This window comes from Perca fluviatilis, chromosome 8 (genome assembly GCF_010015445.1).
Source record: "Perca fluviatilis chromosome 8, GENO_Pfluv_1.0, whole genome shotgun sequence".
NCBI classification, from domain to species: Eukaryota; Metazoa; Chordata; class Actinopteri; order Perciformes; family Percidae; genus Perca; species Perca fluviatilis.
In genome coordinates, this window is record NC_053119.1 from 32,341,524 (window position 1) to 32,365,303 (window position 23,780).

Sequence of the window (23,780 nt, forward strand, 5' to 3'; positions counted from 1 at the left end):
AGGTACACTGAGTTCCTGCATTGATCCGCCAATTGCCTGCCCCCTGAATACTGTGAAAAAGCCTAGTCTCGGGAGACAACACGGGTCGTAAACGTCAAACAAACACTAGGGGCACAGGCTGTGTACCAAAATACAACAAACCACGTTCCAGCCAATCACCGACAAGATGGTTGGGGGAGGGGGTGGGGGTTAGTGCATCTTTTTCACTAAAATTAAGGCTGCTGCTCTTAAAGCACCCTTGTTTGGGCATCTTGTTTGGGAATAATTTAAAGCAGTATTAATCGTTTTTTGGCAACAGTAATGTAAAATCACCTTATAAACTCAATATGGCAAATGTGTTAACAAATACTTTTGCCTATTCACACATCCATTAAACACAGAGCAACATAAGCATTCATTTGGAGTAATTTTTCAGTCCACCTTGTGAACATAAGTCAAATATTTACTCACCTTTTAGTTCTATTTCGTATAGACTTCGCCCTCTAAAAGCTGTTGTTATTGGGTTAATCCCTCGCGCATGCGCAGTCGTGAAGATTTCTTTCACGCCCTAGTGCCCAGCACGGGCTTCTCTAACGTTCGCAGTTACTGTATATTAAAACGGCGAGACCAGAGATCTGCTCTCTATTTTTCTTCAGTGAAAAAAAGTTTGAAGACATGAAAGAACAGTGGTGTCCGCCCATGTACTGACTGACGGACCGGCTAACCCATTAGCTACAAGAGACAGTGACAAAGCGACAGGCTACCATTCATTTTCAATGGGAGTGGGCGTTTGCCAGCGACAAGCGACGAGCTCGCCGCTGCCATGAGCAAGGCGGGGCCAAAATAGACATGAAGTCTATTTTATGCAAATGCTGAGCGATGCGACAAAGCGACAGCCAATCGGAGCGTGAGGGCAGCGTGACGTATGTCAGTGGCTCGAGTCGAAGAAAATAATTCAAGATGGCGGAAAACGCTTCAGGACATCGTATTTCTGTATATATCTGATAAGTTTGGCATTTTATCTCATATATTTTGTTACTTTTATCGAGAAATAAATACTTTTAAATCCAAAAACGTCGTTCTTGTGACTTAACAATACCTCTGAAGTAACTTTTAAGACGTGCTTGAAGGTAGCACCGGATAATTTCTGTTTACTGTTGCTAAGCAACCAGGAGTAGGCTAGGCACGCCCAGGAGCGCCCACAAGCGAGTGCATGTCGCTCTCTTTTGTAGCTTATGTAACTGTGGGGTCAATCCTACCACCGGATCTCCACCCGAACAGCGAGGTGTGCCTTCGCCCTGTTCTCAGCGGTGGCATTGACAGTGACGGGGCACCGGGAATACATGTCTCACTCCAGCTGAGAGTTGGAAACACAACAGCGCTTTTAAGGACCACACAGTTTCCCCTAAGAGCAGTTTTCCTCTTCCTCCTCAGTCAGTCCGCGTTTGTCCCTTTTGAGCATCTTGCAGCCACTGAGACACACGTTCCACTCAGACACACGTGGACAGGCTCACCATCACGCTCAAGTGCAGTACGCAGGTGGAGATAGTTGATAGCCTACCCAGTTATTCTCCACCTCTCAGCTGATTACGCGGATTGGTGTGAGTGCTGAGTGAACGGCTTGTGAGAAACGAACTACTACTTCACACAGTGGCGGGAGGGCACGATACTCACTGCTATGTAAACAGACAACACACAGACACGCGCCCTCTGATTCCTCACCTCCTGGCACACATTCAGGAGGAGAGCCTGTCGGTCATCCTGGTTGCAACTTAGCGCACAAGCGCGTCCTGGCTCCCAACCCTGGTTCAGCTACTGACTGGGGTCCCTATGGCAACTGCCGTGGCACAGGGACGCACTGTCACAGCTGGATGGTGCGATATTCCACCCCCCGGTAATAAGCCAGTGACTATGGGCCTGGACGCTTGGAGAGGCTGGGTTTGCCCCCTGCCGTTGTGCGCACTATCCAGGGCGCGAGAGCCCCCTCTACTACGACATGTTACGCTGGACGATGATCCACTTTCCAGCGCTGGTGTCCGGAGAAAGGCGCAGAACCGACATTGTGTCCCCTTAACTTACCTCCAAACATTGGAGGATAATGATTTGGCTCCATCTACCGTTAAAGCCTATGTGGCGGCCATTTCGTCCTGCCACTATGAGGCTATGGGGAGAGGTCGGTTTTCTCACACTTCAATGGGATTTAACCCTGGTGCTCCGAGCTCGGGGAAGCCTCCCTTCGAGCCTATAGCGTAAGTCTCTCTCAGGATGCTGTCACTGAAAACAGCGTGCCTCCTCGCCTTGACGTCGGCTAAGAGGGTGAGTGATTTATGCGCACTGTCGGTTTCACCGTCCTGCCTTTCCATTAGAGGGACAGGAGTACAGCTACTTTACAACCAAATCCTTCATTTACGCCGAAAGTTATCTCAGTATGTTTTACGCACGGCAGACATCAGATGAACATAGCAGCTGTTCGTTCACTACAGAGAGCACTCCTAAGGTGCAGCTCTTTCAAGGCAGCGGCTGTCTCACTGGCTGTGAAGCTACCACCCAAGCCTATAGCACGGAAGGAGTGGAACCCCTTCAGGGCATCTGGGCACACTCTACGAGAGTGCTATCAGTGTCCGCGGCCCTCCTCAGAGGCATGGCGGTGGCTGACATCTGCGCAGCGGCCTCCTGGGCATCCCAGTGCCCGTTCATACATTTTTATCTGCGTGATGTGTCCTAGTCCTCCATGACTCGCTCGGTCCTATCCACACTACCAAATTATGCGCTGTTGGATGTGGTTTGCTGCTGTCTCCATTCCTCCTGCACTTGAGTGGCTGTGAGGAATGCGGGTTTTTTGCAGTTCTTAATTGTGATATAAATTTTTTTATCATTATAAAGCACTTTCACAATCATGACATGGGCCTTACGATCGGTTATAGGCCGATTCATAATCATGACAGGTTTGTTGTCAAAATAATATTGTTTGATACTTGTTCAGTGCGAATAGAAGAGGAATTAGTCTATGTTATACTTGTGGACATTGTTTCGCAGGTGGCATTGACTACATCAGCTTGACCCAATAGCAACAGCTCTTAGAGGACGAAGCCTATACGAAATAGTAGATAGTTGTAGTTGTTACGTATTGTAACTCCAGATTCTATGAGTATAATGATAGGCATAGCCCTCTAAGATCCGGGCCACCTGCTTCACTAACACTGGCTGAAGAAAAATGCTGATGTTGGGAGCAGATCTCTGGTCTTGCAGTTATAATATACAGTAACTGCGGACGTAAGAGAGGCCCATGCTGGGCACTAGGGCGCGAAAGAAATCTTCACGACTGCACATGCGCGAGGGACAAACCCAGTAGCAACAGCTCTTGGAGGGCTATGCCTATACTCTCTCTCAATCTGGAGTTACAATACATAACTATCGTTCTGTTTTGGTCTCCTGAGAAAAGTGTCCTGAGAAAAGCTAAATGCTGCTCTATGTCCACTAGTTAAAAGCTAACTTTGTGTGCTGTTTGGTGCTGGGCAGGTGTACAGTGGGATAATTAGAGTTGTTTTACTAAAAACAGCTACCTGATGCTGCTGGAAACAAGGCTGAAAGCAAGAGTGAACCGAAACATTAAGGTTGCAGGCTGTAAAACCAAAACAATGAGCTGAAAAACACAAAACAAATTCACTTATTTATTAGCGCAGCTTGAAATGGAAAGAAATTGAATTATTTTGTAAAGAAAGAAATACACATAGTGGCTTTAATTCAATCAGTAACACCACTACAAAAAAAAATATTTCTAGTAAGCTGAATCGAACTCTGAACCAACATGAATTAAATAAAAAAACAATTATTAGTTTAGAAAAGTAATGGGTTTCCAATCTGCACATGTATCTTTTAAATAGCAAAATTGTTAAGAGCACTGATTTTATTGTTCCCGCAATACTCGATTTAGTGTGCGTGCGCTGAAATGTGTTTTTTAAGAGGCTTAAGAGGCTGACTAAATGAATGGACCAATTTGCCTTTGCTCTGCAATCATGGGAGTTTGTATGGGATTTAGGGTATCAGAGAAGAGTAAAGGAGAGCAGACATGTAATCAGAATTTTCTAATTTTGTCTCTGCTCTACTCTTCCCCTGTGTCTCCCTCCCTGTACTCTCATTGCATTTTCTCTCTCTCTGCTCTCCTGCTCACATTCTCTCCCTCCTCTCTGCATATCTCTAACCTCTCTTCTATTACTATTCTCTAATTATTTATGCTTTTAAACTCCACCTCCAAAATTAACATCATATATTTTTTAGATTCTGTTATGTTAAGGTTGATCTATCTAATCTAATTTTCCATCAGGTTTCATCACCTGTTTTCAGCTGCAGGTGAATGCTTGGAGCGGGCACCCAGGTTGCCACAGGAACCAGAACTGCCTTAACCAATGGGGTGTGCTGCCTGATGTCCGAGAGGAGCTTGTCAAAACCGTAAACATGCAGTGCCTCGACCACCAAGGAGGTAATGTAGACAGTTTTGCCGCTAGTCACATAGTAACCCAACGTCACGTTGTGGGGGCTGCATTCATCGTGTTCCACCTGTGACAGAGAGGGAGAGAAAAAGAAAAAATTCAAGATGTAGCAATTGAAGCTTGTTTTTTTTTTTTTTTCCTTCACTTACATCTATATTTCAAGTGAGGCTTTGTGCAGTACATGTATCCTAAAAACATTTTTTCTAGTAAAAGGATTTGTGTTCTTTGGTTCTTCTTCCAGGCAAACAGCATCAGAGAAAAAAACTGCTAGGTGATACTGGAGATGAGGTGACAAGGTGCATCTTTTTCGAATACATGTCGTACTAGCTATGGGTTTGGAATACAAATATCTCAGACTGAGGATATTCATAATACCTGTTTTTTATTAAAGCCAAAACTGCCAGAAGGGCATATTTTAGCTTTAGCCTTCAACAGTCATAAGTCAGACTAACTGTGTCCTGGAAAAATACATACAATCAGTGGTGAGTCAAGACTCATATTTCTGGAAACATACACCGCCCACCTTCCGCTGCCTGTTGTTTCTATGGCTTATTCCTCATCCTTCTCTCCTCTCCTTTTTTTGGTAACAACTGAAACCAATCCTGTGTACCATCCATAACTAGTGTTAGTTTTAAACACAAACCTGCATAGGAATAATTTGTACCAACAGTTAAAGGTTAGGGTTTGGATTAAAAATGGTCTATAATACACTGATATGGGTTTTTGAATGTTCTTTTACATATATGTTTGAATAGCCAGCCCGGTCTCATGGCAGTTTGTGATATGGTCACGTTATTGAATCTATTAAGTCGTGGACAGGACACGTAAATGTCGTTTTTTTCATGTGGCGATTACGAATTTTAAAGCAATGTATTTCAATGGGAAGCATATTTCGTGATCACATAACGATGACGGCAGCGAGTAGTGTACACATTCACAATTCGTGGCGTGTACACGACATAAACGTCAAAATCATGACCTGTACACAAATTAATAAATCAAAATAACGTGACTATTTTACGACCTGGCGTGAGACCGGGTTGGAATAGCAATTATAAATTAAAGCTGCAAGCCGCGTTGGACGGGCCCTCGCTCCTCTGCGCATGTCAGGGTTACTGGCGGACACCGATCCTTGCCCCCGCACATTTTTTGTAGGGGGCGCTAGCGAGCCATTTTTGTGCGCCTATTCCCGAACCTTAAAATACGTAAATTTTCACTAGGATTGATAGGACTGCCAATTTTGGTGAGTTTTTGAGTATGTTAAAGGGGTGATAGAATGCAAAACCAATTTTACCTTGTCATAGTTGAATAATGACAGTTTAGTGGGTAACTAGGACATACATAGAACCTCTAAATCCCATTGACACCTCTTTCCTCTGCAAATCTCACAATTTGAAACTGCCTCTGAAAACAGGCAAATCTCAACAAGCCGCCTAGTTGACGTCAACTCGGCGGCTCCTCCTCATTTGGCTCTAGTCTCTCTCTTTGTCACGCCCCAACATTTGCATAGGCTACACAACTGACCTGAGATCAGTTAGTCTTCTTAATCTAGGTCGTGCAGATCTCAGAAATTGTATACATTGTTCATCTGCTATTTTACCATTAAATTCACTTCTGAGACTTTTTTATGCGAGAAATCAACTATGTATATTTCACAGAAAAGAAGAAAAGGCTATCTCATCATTGAGGCTGGGTTATTATGTTGCTTTCAGTTGTACAATCCAAAAAGTCTCTCATAGGAGTAGCCTTTTTAGGCATTCACCTACTCTGATGTCCTTTTCAACCACTTTTAACAACATGACTTTCAGGGCTAGATTTATCAAGCCTGTTTCCAGGCGCTAATCGGTCGCAAAAACGGACGTAACCGATGTGGGCTATTTACAAACAGGGCGCACTTGGGTAAAATCGCAGATTGTCTGCCACATGAGCGAGAAGAGACAAGTTGCGCTTTCAATATGCGTTCGTGGGAGGGTCGTGGGGAAAGTGGGAGTTCCACCCAAAAAGGTGGGAGGATAAGTGCAAAGTGCACCTAATTATATATTCCGTGGTATTTACAAAGACTGACACGTAAGGGGTGTTTTTTTGGGGGGGTTTTTTTTTAACCAGCCGTAATCGAGTTTCCTCGTAGACCTTTATGCGCGCGGTAAAATGGCAACAGTAATTTGAGCAAGACGAAGACATAGGCGAGGCTGAAAATATATTTTTAACACAAGAATCACACTTTGTCAGTGAACACAACCTCATTTAGAGACGTTACAGATCAAGCACCCATGCAATATTAGAGTTACTGGAAGAAATCAAAGATGAAATTGAATCTCTGACTCAGCGTTCACATCCCATTCCAGCAGTTGTTAAACTCCTCGCTACATTACAAATATTGGCATCAGGATCATTTCAAACAGTCATAGCATCAGCAGTGGGAATATCGCAGTCTGCACTCAGCCATATCATAGCACAAGTACCGCTTTGCTACAGCGCAATTTACGGTATAGTGGGCGGAGAAAGACGCTGATTGCCTGATGGGTGTCAGGGTTGATAAATACTCCGAAAAATGTGGAAGCATAGCGTGCGCTATTACCGAACTCGCATAAACAGACGCAGCGCAAACTGCGCTAGTGTTCGTAAATTAGGCCCTCAGTGTGTTAGGTTCACCATGTCCCATTTGCACATGATGTATAGCACATAGCATATAATCAACATTTCTTGTGGGGATGGCATTTTTATGTTCTTCAAATCTCTACAGTCTATACACAACATGTTTGGTGTGCAATTAGCAAAATGTCTCATTTGATATATGCGGGATGTGCTCACATCTTAAAACAATTATCACAATGACTGCGTTTACATGCAGCTAATAACCCGTTCAAAACCGGAATATTAGCAATAACCCGGTCGCACACGGCCATGTAAACACCGGCAAAACCCAGAATATGCTCATATTCTGGTTTTTAAAAACCCAAATATGCTACCTGGGTTACCCCTTTTCTAACCCGAAATTTTGGTCATGTAAACGCGTATCGGCATATCCCCATCAAAAGGAACATTGATTTGTGTTCTGCGCATGTTCTATTCGCAAGGAATCTTGGTCTTTTGAGTAGAGGAACTTCTTGTATGCGCCAGAAAACATAGTTATAATAATAATTATATACTATAATAATATAGTTATATATATATATATATATATATATGTCAATGCAGAAAACCTGCGCGCAGTATACCGGAAGTAAACAAGAAGTAGAGGTAAACATGGCGAGCCGCAGCACAGCACCACACTTTTGGAGCAAGGAGGAAACCAATGTGGTGAAAACCATGAATATAATGTCTTTTGTTGACGGCAGAAAGTACCGAGATAGTGAGATTTATAAGAAGGTGACCGAAAAGTTATTGCGTCACCTTCTTATAAGGTTGTCCGTAGGCTACGTCCAGACGCTAACCGTGTGTCGCCGTTTACGTCGGGATATTGCCAATTGATACAAATTCCATGTATACAGGAGTAGCTCTCTCTGCTCAAGCATGTAAACGGGTTATTCCGAATGTTTCAGAAACCCGAATAGTGACCTTAACCCGACCATAACCCGAAAATTGACAGCTTGTAAACGTAGTCACTGATCCCACATTTAAAAGTTCCCGAGGGGCTTTTTTTAGACAGGTTGTTCGTATGGGAGGGGGAAGGTAGCTCGGTACCGCACTGTCTCTCAGGCCCGGTGCACGTCTAAATGAGAACATACTGTGAATAGTGGTTTGAGAGACACTTCACTCTGAAGAATGTGCCAATTGCGTTTAATGATGTTTCTTATTTGAGATGCGTGTTCACTGTGTTGCATCACAAATACATTTTTGAAGACTGGTGTGGTTTCTCTTTGGTTCTGTTTTCTTTTCATGGCTTTAGCTCTTTTAAGTGATTTTTGTGTTGTCTATAAGAGTTTTGGGATGAAACTATCTGCCTATAAGATTGTATTTCAATCGATGGTTTTTCAACGGATGGTAGTATTTAAGTCCCCATCATCATTAGTTTTTGTGATTTTCACATTTAGGAAATGTATTTTTCCTTTTTTGCTGTGCTCCAAAGATAGTTTCAGGCTGTTATTGATATTGTTCAAATATTTCTGAAACTCAAGTACTATACATGGATTTCTCTGCAACGTCATCACTGCTTGCGCATGCAACCGGGAGGCAGAAAGAAGACGTGTTTTGTGCGCTAGTAGTAGTAGCATAGCGTAAATCAAAATGCCAAGGAGTTGTTGCGTGGTTAATTGTACAATTAACAAGTTAATTGTGCCTGATGTTTGACATAAATAGGGGGAAGCATGCTTTTGCCAAAAACCGGTGGAGGTTATGGCTTCAAGCCATAAGAAGGGCAGATTGGGGTCAAATGCAAGAGTCAGGCTGCCATTGTATCAATCAGAAAAGTTGCAGGTTGTTCAGCTAAGCGATATCTACCTGTCAGGGCAGTATACTCGAGTCCGGACTCGAGACAAGTTTAGACTGCTAGCTAAAGCTACGCCGATGTTTTGCTAACGTTAGCGCAACAGTGTTAGCCTAGCCTGCTAGGTAAATATTACGACTGCTTTCGGAGTTTCTTATATCTGCTTCCACGTTGTCAACATAAGACCTGTGGCGTTAGTGCTCCTTTTGTACCATCATTTTATTGAATGAAATATTAAGCTTAGCTCCTACTAGATGGGTGGCTTTTTGCTACGTTACACACAAAGCTAACTGGCTATAGTTAGCCTGTACGTATGCTAGCGGACATTAGCTAACGTTGCCGAGACAGCAGAGTTTCGGCGAGCTAACCACGACAGTGTTGTCGCCCTCTCGCCCACAATCAACCTCTGCTGCTAAAAACAGTCAACCCGCAGTGATGTTTTGAAATGGAGACACACATATCGTACCTTTTCCCGGAAATCCTGGCCATTATTTTAAGGCATAAACCAAGCGTAGGGGTACACTCAAGGGTAACCCTGCTGCTAACATTGGCTATTACATTAGCTTTAAATGATAATTATAGCCTTACATATATATCACAGTAACACTACAAAATTAAAGACAGACAAACGGATCCAACTAAAATCACGTTTTATTTATATACAAACAATAAGGAAAGCTTCAATACTTATGGTTGTTGCAGTAGTGGCCAGTTTACCAATCTGGTTTCTGCCTCCGGTATGCGCACGCACCCAGTAATGTTTGCAAACAGGAAACCCGTGTATATGATCTTCATATTGGGGAATTACCATTGACATATATATTAATGGACCAATAGACCCCGTTGCTCTGGACGGAGACCAGTGAAGGCTATTAGAAGCACTTTTCCGGTGATGGCCAGCTTTACTGCGCAGCCTCCAACTGACAGAGACAGCGTAAATGTGACGTGAGCAACGTGTCTGAAAGTTGTAAGTGTTCTGGTAGCTGTGCCAAGAGAAATCTCAATCATTCCCAATCTTACAGAGACGGAGAGTGTAGGTATATGTAAGGAGATAACATAAGCACAGGCTAATTATTGCTAACTAACATGCTAGTTAACATTAGTAATTAAACCTAAACAGCTAACGTAAGTCGAAACTGCCTGCGAGCTTCTCCTGTACTATACGGTAATTCCTCTACTGTGCGACAGTAAGTCACTTGGTTATGACACAATCGTTAGCCTATTTTTACAAAAGCGTCTGCTACGGAGCCATAACGTGAGGTACAAGGTAATGGAGCCTTTTATACGTTGTTGTGTTTCTTTCGAACTAAACAATGGACAAATCGAGTCTTTAAACGCTTCGGATGTAAAGTTATTCTCAGTCAAGTGACGTAAAAAAAAAATGGCGGTAAGCGGAATGCTAACAGGAGGTGATGGCCAGTTAGCAACAAAATGGCGCCATGATGGCTCGAGTTCTGAAGCGAAGCTTACCCCCTTGGGAATTACTGGAATTGTTGGGTCTTTGTAAATTATAGTGTGGCCTAGACCTACTCTATCTGTAAAGTGTCTTTAGATAACTCTTGTTATGATTTGATACTATAAATAAAATTGAATTCAATTGAATTCAATGTTAGATTGTCTATCTTATAAATGTATTTAAATCGGTAAGATAGATAAAAAGATGATATAGCCCACATAAGGATCAATAAATACATATATTTATGACTACTATGTTATCAAGTATTTATGAACTGTTTATTCTCCAGTTATGGATACTTCATAATAGGAGGAGATAATGGTTGACATATAAATTGTTAACAATAAAAAATGTCTTATAAGTCTGTTTCCAGCTACACTATAGTGTGTTACTGCATTATAAAGCATTTATTCTTTGTTTATTAGTCTATATAGACGATGTTTCACTTCCGGGATTGTTCAGGTGCCACTGGAAATTCCGCTGGATGTCCCTCATTTCGGCTGGATGTCCCTTACCTTCCACTTTCTTTGTGTTGGCATTTTAAATTCCGGTCAATTTATGAGGACTATGGTTAACTGCTCCTCAGATCTCTGCAGGGTAAATCCAGACAGCTAGCTAGACTATCTGTCCAATCTGAGTTTTCTGTTGCACGACTAAAACAACCTTTGAACGTACACATATTCTGCCAAAACAACACCGTTGCTTCGTCCGGTGCTTAGCGCCGCCCAAGACAATTATGATTGGTTTAAAGAAATTACAATAAACCAGAGCACCTTTCTTATTCTCCCACTAGCCAGACCCTCCTCTGCAGCACTGTGGAGGAAGGTCTGGCAATGCAAGACTAATGGCGCTTTTCCACTACATGGTACTTCCTCGACTCGCCTCGACTCACCTCTACTCGCCTTTTTGGGTTTTCCATTACGAAAAAAGTCCCTGGTACCTGCTAATAGGAGTGCGAAGTGTCCTGAACAAACGCGCCATTTTTAAATAGTTTAGCTACAGACTGTGAGATATAGCTACTCTCTGCACTATTTACAGGACTTTATATATATTTATATTTTTGGTTATGGTAAGTCACAAAACCACGGTGTGGTCAACTGAGGAGGTAAAGACTTTTTTGTGTCTGGTTGCAAATGAGCGGATCCAGCGAGCACTAGATGGGGCAACATGGAATGAGAACGTTTACCAAATGGTCTCTGAACTGCTGTCCTCACACAACTGCTACAACCGCACTTTCCAGCAGTGTAGGGAGAAGATCAACTGCCACTTTGCTCATTTGAAAGCCATGATGTCTCTCTCTCATGGGTGGGCCACATTCTCTGGGCGGGCAAAGCAGAGAAGGGGGAGGTAACCTTGCTCCTTATGACCTCATAAGGAGCAGATTTCAGATCGGCCCATCTGAGCTTTCATTTTCTCAAAGGCAGAGCAGGATATTTAACGTCTGTAGGCACACTCTCTGCTTGAAAGTTTTGTTGCAGTTAGCTGGCTATTGTTAAGCTCACTTCTAACAACCATGATATTTCAGGCTATTCGTAAAAATGTGTAAAAACATTAGCAGATAACAATAAGCTAATAATAATAATAATAAGCCACTGCTAGCTCTAACTAGCTGCTAGTGCTAACGTTATTTCCTTATGAGCTTGAGATGAAAACGTTTGTAATATAGTCTGGAGTTACACAAATGCAAGATGAGCTCGGGAACAGGAGCACCTGGCTGTCCTGAGGGAGATGCAGGTGTCGGAAGTGGAGCATCAGGAGCAGATATTTGAACAGCGTGAGCGCCATTTACGGATGGTGTTCGAAGATGCAGCTCAGGCAAGGGAGCTGGAAGTAGCCGTGAGAAGGGAAGAGATAGCAGCTAACTGCTGCCTTCAATTAGGCCTTCCTTGGGACTCTGAGCCAGCTTGTACAGGCGCTGCACAGCAAGCGGGACTAGACAGTTCACCAGTTATGGATAAACCTACCCCCAGACTTTCTTCTACCCACATACTGTGCAATATTTAACATTTAATACTTTTTATAATATTGACAATTCTGTGCAATTTCATTACTGTGCAATATCATTACTTCACACCAAACAATAGCTACCTCTATATTTTTTTATATATGTATATAGCCTCTCAGAACTGTGCACCTTACCGCCCCACCTTTTTCTTTGCACTACTTACTTTATTACATATTGTTATATGTTGACACTAAAAAAGGAGTTGCTTTTAATCTTTTAATGTTTGTACACTGTGTGTATTTTACCATTTACAAACCTAACTTATGTAAATGATGTTTGATGTTTGAACATCATATGTGTGTATTTTGCCATTTAGGATCCTAACTTATGTATATAGTTTATTTGTTATTTGAATGTTTGTTTTTGATAAATAAACCTCTTTAACTAATTAAAGAATGTTTCTTTCATCATGGTTTTATATTACAAGGGCTTTTCCATGTCATTTCCAACATTGCACACTGTTATAACTTTAAAAAAACAAGACAATATATTAGACAATGTTTTTATTATTTAGCTATTCAAGTAGCGCATCAAACCCTCCCGTACATCCCTGCCTTCTTCCTCTGCACCCTGTGACAGTGCCACCACATGCTCTGCTGCCCCAGATGCATCCCAGCCATTGTCATAGGCCTCTACGTGAGTCTCGCAAAGATTATGCAAAGCACAGCAAGTCAGCACCATAGATCTCACCAGTTCTACATCACAGTCATTTCTTTCCATAAGGCAAGGTCTCCTTCCCTTCAGTCTACCAAAACCATTTTCAACAACAACCCGTGCCATGCAGATTTTCTTGTTGTAAATCTGTTGTTCTGCTGTGAGCTGTCCAGTGTCATGGAATGGTTTTAAAGAGACAGTTCTGCAAGGGATAGGCAGAATCCCCCAGGATGTAGTAGCCAGCATTAACCCCACCGATGTTCCTGGTGGAAGCAGGAAAGTAGTTGCCACGGCTGGCTAACTCCCACAATTTGGACAGTCTCAAAACACGAGCATCATGCGAGCTGCCAGGCAGTCCTGCAAACACGTTCCAACACCTTGAAGGATGATGGAGTGCCAGCCTTTACAGTTGAAATAGTCGCAGTGGCACTCTTGTGGTGCTATGATGGGTATGTGTGATCCATCAATAGCACCAATACACTGCGGGATCCCCCATCTTCTGAAGCAGTACTAAAATCTGCAATGGAAAATGAACGCACAGTGCGTTGAGTCGAGTCGAGTAGAGGCGAGTCGAGCTGTTACCAGCAGTGGAAAAACGCCATAATTGTTTATATACCACTTAAAAATACTAATGCAGGAGGTTGAAATGAAGTGGAACCCATTTTGAATTCCTCACGCACCCCGCAGAACTTTTGTTTTGGATACCTAAAAGAAGAAACGTTGCCCTCTACTGTCACTACTTTCTACCTGCCAACATTTTTGCAGCTGTAAAACTGGCCAATTGTACAATCAATTCTGATTAACCACACTGCTAATTTCATGCCGTTTGACAATCTCTAAAAGTTGGCTGCTAAAGCCAACATTTGCACATCAACAGTGAATCAAAACACAGCCTACATAACAGAGTTTAAAGCTCTAGCCAATTGTATACCTTACTGTCCCTGCTGCTGTCTCTCAGTAGACTGATCCAGGTTGCCAAATGATAATCTACGTTATCTGATGGAGAGGAGGAGAACTGTGTGTGCGTGTGCGTGTGCGTGTGTGTGTGTGTGTGTGTGGCAGGGGGTAGATGAAAGTGGACTGGAGCTTAGAGACACTGAATCACTCCCAGTGCAGGCACACAAACAACTGGATGAAATTAGCAAATGCAGGCATGAAGACAGAAAACAGACAGAGATGAAGAGAGGCAGGTGGACAGACAGATAGGCGTGCAGGCAGGGCAGGCACAACAATAGACAGGCAAGATAGACAGGTTGGCAGAAAATCTATCGACTTAAACCGAGGAAGCAATCAGATAGGGAGCAATATCGAGAAACAGCCTACAAAGGAGGCTAGAGAGGGCGAGAGAGTGATTGTTTGAAAAGAGGCAGAGAAGGTAAAGATGAAATAGGAACATAAGATAGATTGGGCAAATCAAAACAAAGACAAAAATGATCCGCAACAGATTAGAAAGATCACTTGACTGCACTGCTATCAAGCAGGAAGAAAGATAATAATAGTTTAATGTAGCAGAATAGTAGCTAGTGTTAATAATTAATAATCAATTAATACCCAAATATATGATGATAACTAATAACTTAAAATTATTAAGCATAAACACGTACATTTGTACCGCAGATCAGTCGCATAGCCAGTAATGGACCTGGGTGGCACTGGCCCACCCACATTACTCACTAGCCCACCCAGCCAAGTTTGATCAAAATACATTTTAGCCACTGCTAATGCTTGTCTCGAGATAACTCTTGTTATGATTTGATACTATAAATAAAATTTAATTGAATTGAAATTTTGTTACAAAATATATTCAAATGTATGTAAGAAGATAAATAAATATAAACTTGACATACTGTATTGTTAACTTGTGTGTGTTTAGTTTGTCTTCTGATTGAAATGGAACAGTTGAAACATGTGGTTGGAAGCCACTGGAATTGGTGGCTTTAGTTCAGACAGGCAGTCTCTCTGGGCTGCCTTCAGCCAGCTAGCTAGCTGGCTTTTCAGCCGATGTAACGTTACCGTCACAACATTGGCTTAACAAAGTTCTTTAATGTGCTATTTAAAGGAGGAGTTTATCTTGGAAGAGGTATGGACCATTTTCTTGGTTGGAATAAAGTGTAAATAAGGACGTGCTTTTCTGTAAAATGTGCAGACATTTTCCCAGCGGAGCTGACAGCCCATTTGCAAAAGAGGTGTTTTGTTTGAGTGTAGTGTTCTTTCTTAAAAGAAAGAAAAGAAAAACTCTGGCACTCACAGATACTAAACAGGCACCCAAATGAACAAACAACTAAAGAATTGATGTTTAAAGGCAGGGTGGGTAATGTTGATAAGTTAGCAAGATTTGAAAGTAGCATCTCCTCAGGGCTCCATCTAACCCCTCCCCCTGCCCTCGGGGCTCCGACCCACACACCGACGTGCACGAGCACTGCTGCCTTGTTGCTTCAGAGCGGAGCGGAGAAAGGAATTTTACAATTTGTCTCATTCACTAATAAGCAAACACCTAATATTATGATACGTTATGAATGTTTAAAACAAACATGAGGGAGATCACGTGACCAGCGGCCAATGGTCGCAGAAAGCTAGGGCTCTCATACCCACTTCCGCATTTCATTGAATAACCAGGTCAATCGTTTTATCTGCTCTCACAGTGACAACATACTCGGACACAAAAATCTGCAAACATGGCGGCAGCTAACAGAGAGTTGGCTAACATAGTGTCTGATGCTAGCGCATTCCCGAACATGGAGGACTTGATCGCTCAGGTCTTGGAAAAGCCAAAAAGTGTGCTTGAATCAGTAGTTTACGGAAACGGAAAGGAATGCCTCGCTGCAACACATCAGGGCAGAGCTTGAGACGAAGGGAACTACGGTGCGTGATCTGATACAACCTAACTGCGGCGCATTCATGACCCAGCAGCATCGGGAGATTGAAGGAGCACAACACAAGATACATGCTAAGGCCCCCCGGACCTGCTCATCCACCCGGCCACCCTGAGAGTGACCCACGGAGGGAGAGAGTTCGCCTTCACTGCAGCCACAGATGCGGACGTTTTCTGTCGGGAGGTGGATGTAGAGGACAATGCGACATCAACACGGGTCGCTCCACCCCGGGGCCTGTTGCCGACAACGGTGCCGGAGGACTATCAATCTATGTTTGTTAACAGTTAACAGGACTGAAAAACCATGATAAATGCTGACTGTCCAGTTTATAATCTATGTTTATTACTCTTATTTCAGAATTTGATAGCTGGTTGAGACCTAGTTCTAGGGTTTTTGTAACACCGTTCATGTTTAGCATAAGAAGTTCACTAGACCTGTTTCAACGTACCTGTGACTTTAGACAGGAGGGGTAATTGTGGGCTGGAGTTTGTGCGAGCTGCATTTGATGTGACCACGTATCTTGCAGATAGGGGTTGGGGTCTGTCGTCTCAGAGGGTTAGGGGATTTATTTTATATTTTATGTTTTTACCACACTTTGCTTAGAGCTAACAGTTCACCCTTTGCTACAAATTTATCAGTGAATTCCGGTAGGGTACTCGAGAGATACATGCATGTAAATTTTGAAGATGGCTGAGATTTCAATCCTTTCAGTTAACATCAGAGGGCTAAACGGGCCGATCAAACAAGCTAAATTCCTGGATTATTTAAGAAGGAAGAACATAGATGTGGCGCTTATACAAGAGTCACAATTATGTAAAAGAGATGTAAATCGTCTACAAAGTAAATACTTCAAGGTTGCTGCCTCATCTGTGACGACACCAAAACCAAGGGCTCCATTGTGTTGCTGTCGCGGAAATGCACACTCACCATAGACAAAAGTAGTAAAGACCTATTAGGCAGGATATCTTTTATATGTACCACGATAAGGAGTAGGAAAATAGCCTTTTTTTTTGGTATATGCACCATCTACATATGATGAAAGTTTTTAACTTACTAACTAACTAACCAATGAATTGCTTTCACTCAATGAATATTCTGTAGTGAATGTGACATACATAATTCACCTTATTTGTTAAGTGTGGTTCTACACACTGTTGATTATTAACGCAGCACTTTGTTCTTAATATGGTTCTACATGTAGTGATAAACGTAATACATATGCATGTAATTTACTGTCCTTAGTCACTTCATGTAATTATGACTGTTCAGGGACCGCGGCCCCTTTAAATGTTCTGAATGCGTGATGACGTTAGACCCTACGGGGTTTGTTGCTGGTCAGCGCCCTTTTCCCTGTAGAGTTGTTTTTGCTTCCAGAAAAATAAACAACACACACACTCGTGTGCTCAACGTGAGAAATTGCCTCTTGTAAATCTACTTCATTTTCCACACTGGTGACCCCGACATTAGTCTGCTGGACGGATCCAGAGACACGACACGATCATGACCACTAACACTGTTACCCTGAAACTCCCCGAATTCTGGGAATCGTCGGCATCGGCATGGTTCGCCCAGACTGAAGCGCAGTTCGCTCTGCATGAGATCACCGCGGATACAACAAAGTACTACTACGTTGTGTCGGCTCTCGGAAATTCAACAGCATCTAGAATGGTGAGCCTTCTAAAAACTCCTCCGGCAACTGAGAAGTATATGACGCTCAAAGCCCACCTTTTGAAAACGTTTGAACTGTCGGACACTGAGAGAGCCAGCAGGCTTTTCTACCTTCAAGGACTGGGTGACAGCAAACCGTCCGAGCTCATGGACTGTATGCTGGATCTCTTGGGTGAGCACAGACCAGATTTTCTGTTCATCCAGCTTTTCCTGCCACTAAGGCAGCCCTGGCGAACGCCACCATGCTGGCGCATCCTTCTCCTATGGTCTCCATTGCCATCACCTCAGAAGCCTCAGACTACACTCTTGGTGCTGTCTACGAGCAGTGGGTGGACGGGGCCTGGCAGCCACTGGCTTTCTTCAGCCATCAGTTGCACCCCAGTGAGCGGATGTACAGCACTTTCGACCGGGAGCTGCTGGGTCTCTACCTCGCAATCAGACACTTCCTGGAAGTTGCTGGAAGGTCGACACTTCACTGCTTTTGTGGACAACAAGCCGCTGACTTTTGCTATGGCAAAGGTGGCTGAGCCGTGGTCCACCCGCCAGCAACATCATCTGTCCTACATTTCAGATTTCACCACGGACAACCACGTTGCGGACTGCCTGTCACGGGCTGTGGCAGGAGCAGTCCATCTTGGTTTGGATTACAACCGCATAGCAACGGATCAAACTACAGACCCGGACGTGCAACGCCTGAGGACCTCGACTATGGGGCTGCAGGTCGAGGACGTGGTTTTTGGCGATGCCGGCACCACACTCCTGTGTGACGTCTCCACAGGCAGTCCTCGGCCACTCGTTCCCACGGGATGGAGACGACAAGTTTTTGATGCCATCCATGTTTTGGAGTCAGGGGACAAACATTTTGTGGTGGAGAGGAGCGGTAAACCGGAGCGACTCTCCATTGACCAACTCAAACCAGCTCACTTGGACGTGGCCAGGCCAATCGACCTGGCTCAGCCCCCACGATGCGGATGGCCTGCAGCCCTGTCCCCACCTCCTGTTTCCCCCCTCCCAGGTCTCCCACACTCCATGCCCCACACCCGTGTCAGGACGCAAAGCCAGCCGCAGTGGAGCCTCCCCGACCTCCGGTGCAGCGCACCCGTTGTGGTCGGTTAATACGACCACCTGAATTCTGGGGGGACATGTGTAGTGAATGTGACATACATAATTCACCTTATTTGTTAAGTGTGTTTCTACACACTGTTGATTATTAACGCAGCACTTTGTTCTTAATATGGTTCTACATGCAGTGATAAATGTAATAAATATACATGTAATTTACTGTCCTTAGTCACTTCATGTAATTATGACTGTTCAGGGACTGCGGCCCCTTTAAATGTTCTGAATGCGTGATGACGTTAGACCCTACGGGGTTTGTTGCTGGCAAGGTTATAATCGTTAACGAAAACGAACGAAATAACGAAAACTAGGTGGGGAAAAACATCAGTTGTTAACTGAAATAAAAATAAAAAATGCGAGGCATTACAAAAAACGATAACTAAACAAAAACCCTATGAAACAATGAGGAAGAGGTGAAGTGACCCTGCCCGGAGGAAGCCCGGGGGCCCCCGTCTGGAGCCAGGCCCAGATGGCGGGCTCGTCAGCGAGCGTCTGGTGGCCGGGTTTGCCACGGAGCCTGGTCGGGCACAGCCCAAAAAAGCTACGTGGCCCCCATCTCTCCAGCCCATGGGCCCACCACCTGTGGAAGGAACATCTGGGGTTGGGTGCGCTGCGACAAGGGCGGCAGTGAAGGTCAGGGGCCTCGACGGACCAGACCCGGGCAGCAGACGCTGGCTCTGGAGACGTGGAACATCACCTCTCTGTTGGGGAAGGAGCCGGAAATGGTGCTGGAGGTGGAGCACTACCAGTTAGATCTGGTGGGGCTTACCTCTACGCACAGTCTCGGTTCTTTAACCATACTCCTGGATAGGGGTTGGACTCATTTCTTCTCTGGAGTTGCCCAGGGTGTGAGGCGCGGGGCGGGTGTGGGGATACTCAAGAGCCCCCGGCTGAGCGCCGCTACGTTGGAGTTTACCCCGGTGGACGAGAGGGTCGCCTCCCTACGCCTGCGGGTGGTGGGGTGGAAAACTCTGACTGTTGTTTGTGCATATGCACCAAACAGGAGTTCGGAGTATTCGGCCTTCTTGGAGACCTTGAGTGGAGTCCTGCATGGGGCTACAGTGGGAGACTCCATTGTTCTGCTGGGGGACTTCAACGCGCACGTGGGCAATGATGGAGACACATGGAGAGGCGTGATTGGGAGGAACGGCCTCCCTGATCTTAACCAGAGTGGTTGTTTGTTGTTGGACTTCTGCGCTAGTCATGGATTGTCTATAACAAACACCATGTTCAAACATAGGAATGCTCATAAGTGTACTTGGTACCAGAGCACCCTAGGCCAACGGTCAATGATCGATTTTATAATCGTTTCATCTGATCTGAGGCCGTATGTTTTGGACACTCAGGTGAAGAGAGGGGCCATCTGGTGGTGAGTTGGGTCAGGGGTGGGGAAGACCCAAACGGGTAGTGCAGGTAAATTGGGAACGTCTGGAGGAGGCCCTGTCCGACAGACTTTCAACTCACACCTCTGGCGGAGCTTTTCGTGCATCCCTGTGGAGGCTGGGGGCATTGAACCCGAGTGGACAATGTTCAAAGTTTCCATTGCTGAAGCTGCAGCGAGGAGATGTGGTCTTAGGGTCTTAGGTGCCTCAAGGGGCGGTAACCCACGAACACCATGGTGGACACCGGTGGTCAGGGAAGCCGTCCGACTGAAGAAGGAGTCCTTCCGGGATATGTTATCCCAGAGGACTCCGGAGGCAGTTGCAGGGTACCGGGGCCCGGCGGGGCTGCACGCCTCTGCCTCGAAAGAGGCAAAGCAGCGGGTGTGGGAGAAGTTTGGAGAAGACATGGAGAAGGACTTTCGGTCGGCACCAAAGTGCTTCTGGAAAACTGTTCGCCACCTCAGGAGGGGGAAGCGGGAAACCATCCAAGCTGTGTACAGTAAGGAGGGGACACTGTTGACCTCAACTGAGGAGGTAATAGGGCGGTGAAAGGAGCACTTTGAGGAACTCCTGAATCCGACTAATATGCCCTTTATGTTAGAGGCAGAGCTGGAGGATGATGGGGGATTGTCGTCAATTTCCCAGGCGGAAGTCAATGATGTAGTCAAACAATTCCACAGTGGCAAAGCCCCGGGGATTGATGAGATCCGTCCAGAAATGCTCAAGGCTATGGGTGTGGAGGGGTTGTCCTGGTTGACACGTCTCTTCAACATTGCGTGGAAGTCTGGGACAGTGCCAAAGGAGTGGCAGACTGGGATGGTGGTTCCCCTTTTTAAAAAGGGGGACCAGAGGGTGTGCCAATTACAGGGGTATCACACTTCTCAGCCTCCCTGGTAAAGTCTACTCCAAGGTGCTGGAAAGGAGGGTTCGGCCGATAGTCGAACCTCAGGTTGAGGAGGAACAATGCGGATTCCGTCCTGGTCGTGGAACAACGGACCAGCTCTTCACTCTCGCAAGGATCCTGGAGGGGGCCTGGGAGTATGCCCAACCGGTCTACATGTGTTTTGTGGATTTGGAGAAGGCGTATGACCGGGTCCCCCGTGAGATACTGTGGGAGGTGCTGTGGGAGTATGGGGTGAGGGGGTCTCTTCTCAGGGCCATCCAATTTCTGTACGACCAAAGTGAGAGCAGTGTCCGGGTTCTCGCAGTAAGTCGGACTCATTTAGGTCGGACTCATTTTGTCACCAATCCTGTTTGTAATATTTATGGACAGGATATCAAGACGTAGTCGGGGTGGGGAGGGGTTGCAGTTCGGTGGGCTGGGGATCTCATCGCTGCTCTTTGCAGATGACGTGGTCCTGATGGCATCATCGGCCTGTGACCTTCAGCACTCACTGGATCGGTTCGCAGCCGAGTGTGAAGCGGCTGGGATGAGGATCAGCACCTCTAAATCTGAGGCCATGGTTCCCAGCAGGAAACCGATGGAATGCCTTCTCCAGGTAGGGAATGAGTCCTTCATCCCAAGTGAAGGAGTTCAAGTACCTTGGGGTTTTGTTCGCGAGTGAGGGGACAATGGAGCGGGAGATTGGTCGGAGAATTAAGTATTACATTCAATCTATCGCACCGAAGAGAGCTGAGCCAGAAGGCAAAGCTCTCAATCTACCGATCAGTTTTCGTTCCTATCCTCACCTATGGTCATGAAGGCTGGTTCATGACCGAAAGAACGAGATCCAGGGTACAAGCGGCCGAAAAGGGTTTCCTCAGGAGGGTGGCTGGAATAAATCTAATCTTCTTTTATTGAACAATAGGCATGTGACATCAGCCATTAGTGTTACAATACCAACCCAAAGCAAAATTACATATTTGGGCATCACCATACATGCATGGCTACAGGACAACTATGAAACTATATTAAGTAGTGTTCAAAGGCATCTGGCCAATTGGTCTGCGCTGCCGGCTTCACTACGGTCCAGGACTGCTGTTGTTAAAATGAACATAGTTCCTTGTGTGAATTTCTTAAGTACAATGATCCCCTTACCCCCACCAATACATTTCTGGAAGAAACTTGATACCTTAATTCGGCAGTATATTTGGAATAATAAACGACCTAGGCTAAAATACTCTACCCTACAACGTACCACAAACACGGGAGGCTTTGCCCTCCCCAACCTTAAAGTGTATCACAGAGCCTTTCAGCTATTGGCCCTCAGAGTGTGGATGGACCCCTCATCTACAGTTCCATGGAGAGAAATAGAGGAAAATCTCACTGGAAGTCTAAGACTGCAAGACCTTGCCTATGGTCCTATTATCACCAACACATTGACCAACTTTAAACAGGTGGAGCAACTACGCTACACCAGTAAGTGGCATTTGAATACCCCAATATCACACTTAATGTCTGGTAACAAACCCTTTGCTTGTAAGCAGTGGAGTGACAGACGTATTTAAACTTTAGACCAGCTATTCAATGAGAAAGGTATGTTGATTTTTGAAGACCTGAGAGCTAGTTTTGAGGTCCCCAGGATTTCCTTCTACTTTTATCTGTGCTTAAGATCAGCCCTAAAATGTTATGGAGTGCCATGGGGAAACAGTCTTGAGGCACATCTGTCATTAAATGGTTTGTTGATTTTCCTGTGAGAGGATTAGTGTCCAAGATTTATGCTAAACTGATGCAAGTATCCATAGGAGAACTCCCAATAGTAAAGAAATGGGAACAAGAGCTGAGCCCTGAGGGGAACACAATCAACATTTTCCACTGTTCCAAAAACCCAAATCACCAGTATATCCACTTCAACATATGTCACAGGACATATTGGACTCCTTAGAAGAGATACGTCTCTAAAGTCATCCCCACTCCCTACTGTACTTTCTGTCAACCTGAACAAACTGGAACTATCCTGCATATGGTCTAGAAGTGTGAACAGCTGCATGAGTTTTGGAATAAAACAACATCTTGATTCTCAGCAGATGCGGAGAACAGGATGCAGGACTCAGCCAACAACCCCACCTTCTCTTCAAGACAGATCAGAGTTTAGCTATGATGGTCCCGCACAAAAGAGAAGATTCTTTCCACTTCTTCTGAAAAAGGGGTGTGGTGTTCTAGGTTTCAATGTTTAAATCTTTTTCATAATACAAATGCCTTTCTCCAATGTCTTTGATTCTTAAACTGTCCCCTGCTGACCGATCAAACACATTCAATGGATGAAAGATATTTCGCCTTCTTAGTAGGCTGTTGATAAAATAAATGTTGCTTTGAAAGAATGAGAAGAATTTCTATGGTCACAGAATAAAGATTTAGAACAAATGCAAAAGCAAAAGCAAATATTCAGGCTATCACAGTTAAATGAGTCCATCTTTGGAATGGTTTAAACGGTAAATGAAAATGTGTAATACTATACTAAACAGATCAAAAATATGTATTTAAAATAAGAGGATATGAGAGATTAATGAATAGGAAATTGAGGTGTGAACACTATTGTGCATGGGAATTTCTGTTTGAGATAGACATATATGACAGTCAAATAAATGTACGTACAACAATTCATAGTAACACTATTCTATGGTTTTACATTACTACCATACTTGTGGATGGTTAGTTACACAAAGCATAGCATGGTTAGTTAAATATAGCATATAAATGAATGTACATTTGAATGGCAAATTTTGTTTTATCCTGTGGGTCTCAGTATCTTACATCTTCGGAAACGCCGAATGTCAGGGGCTCCTAG

General features: G+C 44.4%; 1 protein-coding gene across 1 annotated transcript in view; it reads right to left on the reverse strand.

Moving 5' to 3' along the window:
* The window catches only part of LOC120564289 (UPF0606 protein KIAA1549L-like), a 176,384-nt gene that overhangs the window by 33,194 nt on the left and 119,410 nt on the right, over positions 1 to 23,780 (reverse strand). Inside the window, exon 5 of the mRNA XM_039809146.1 lies at positions 4,314 to 4,536. Coding sequence (XP_039665080.1) covers positions 4,314 to 4,536 — 223 coding nt within the window. The remainder of the gene's footprint in view (positions 1 to 4,313; positions 4,537 to 23,780) is intronic.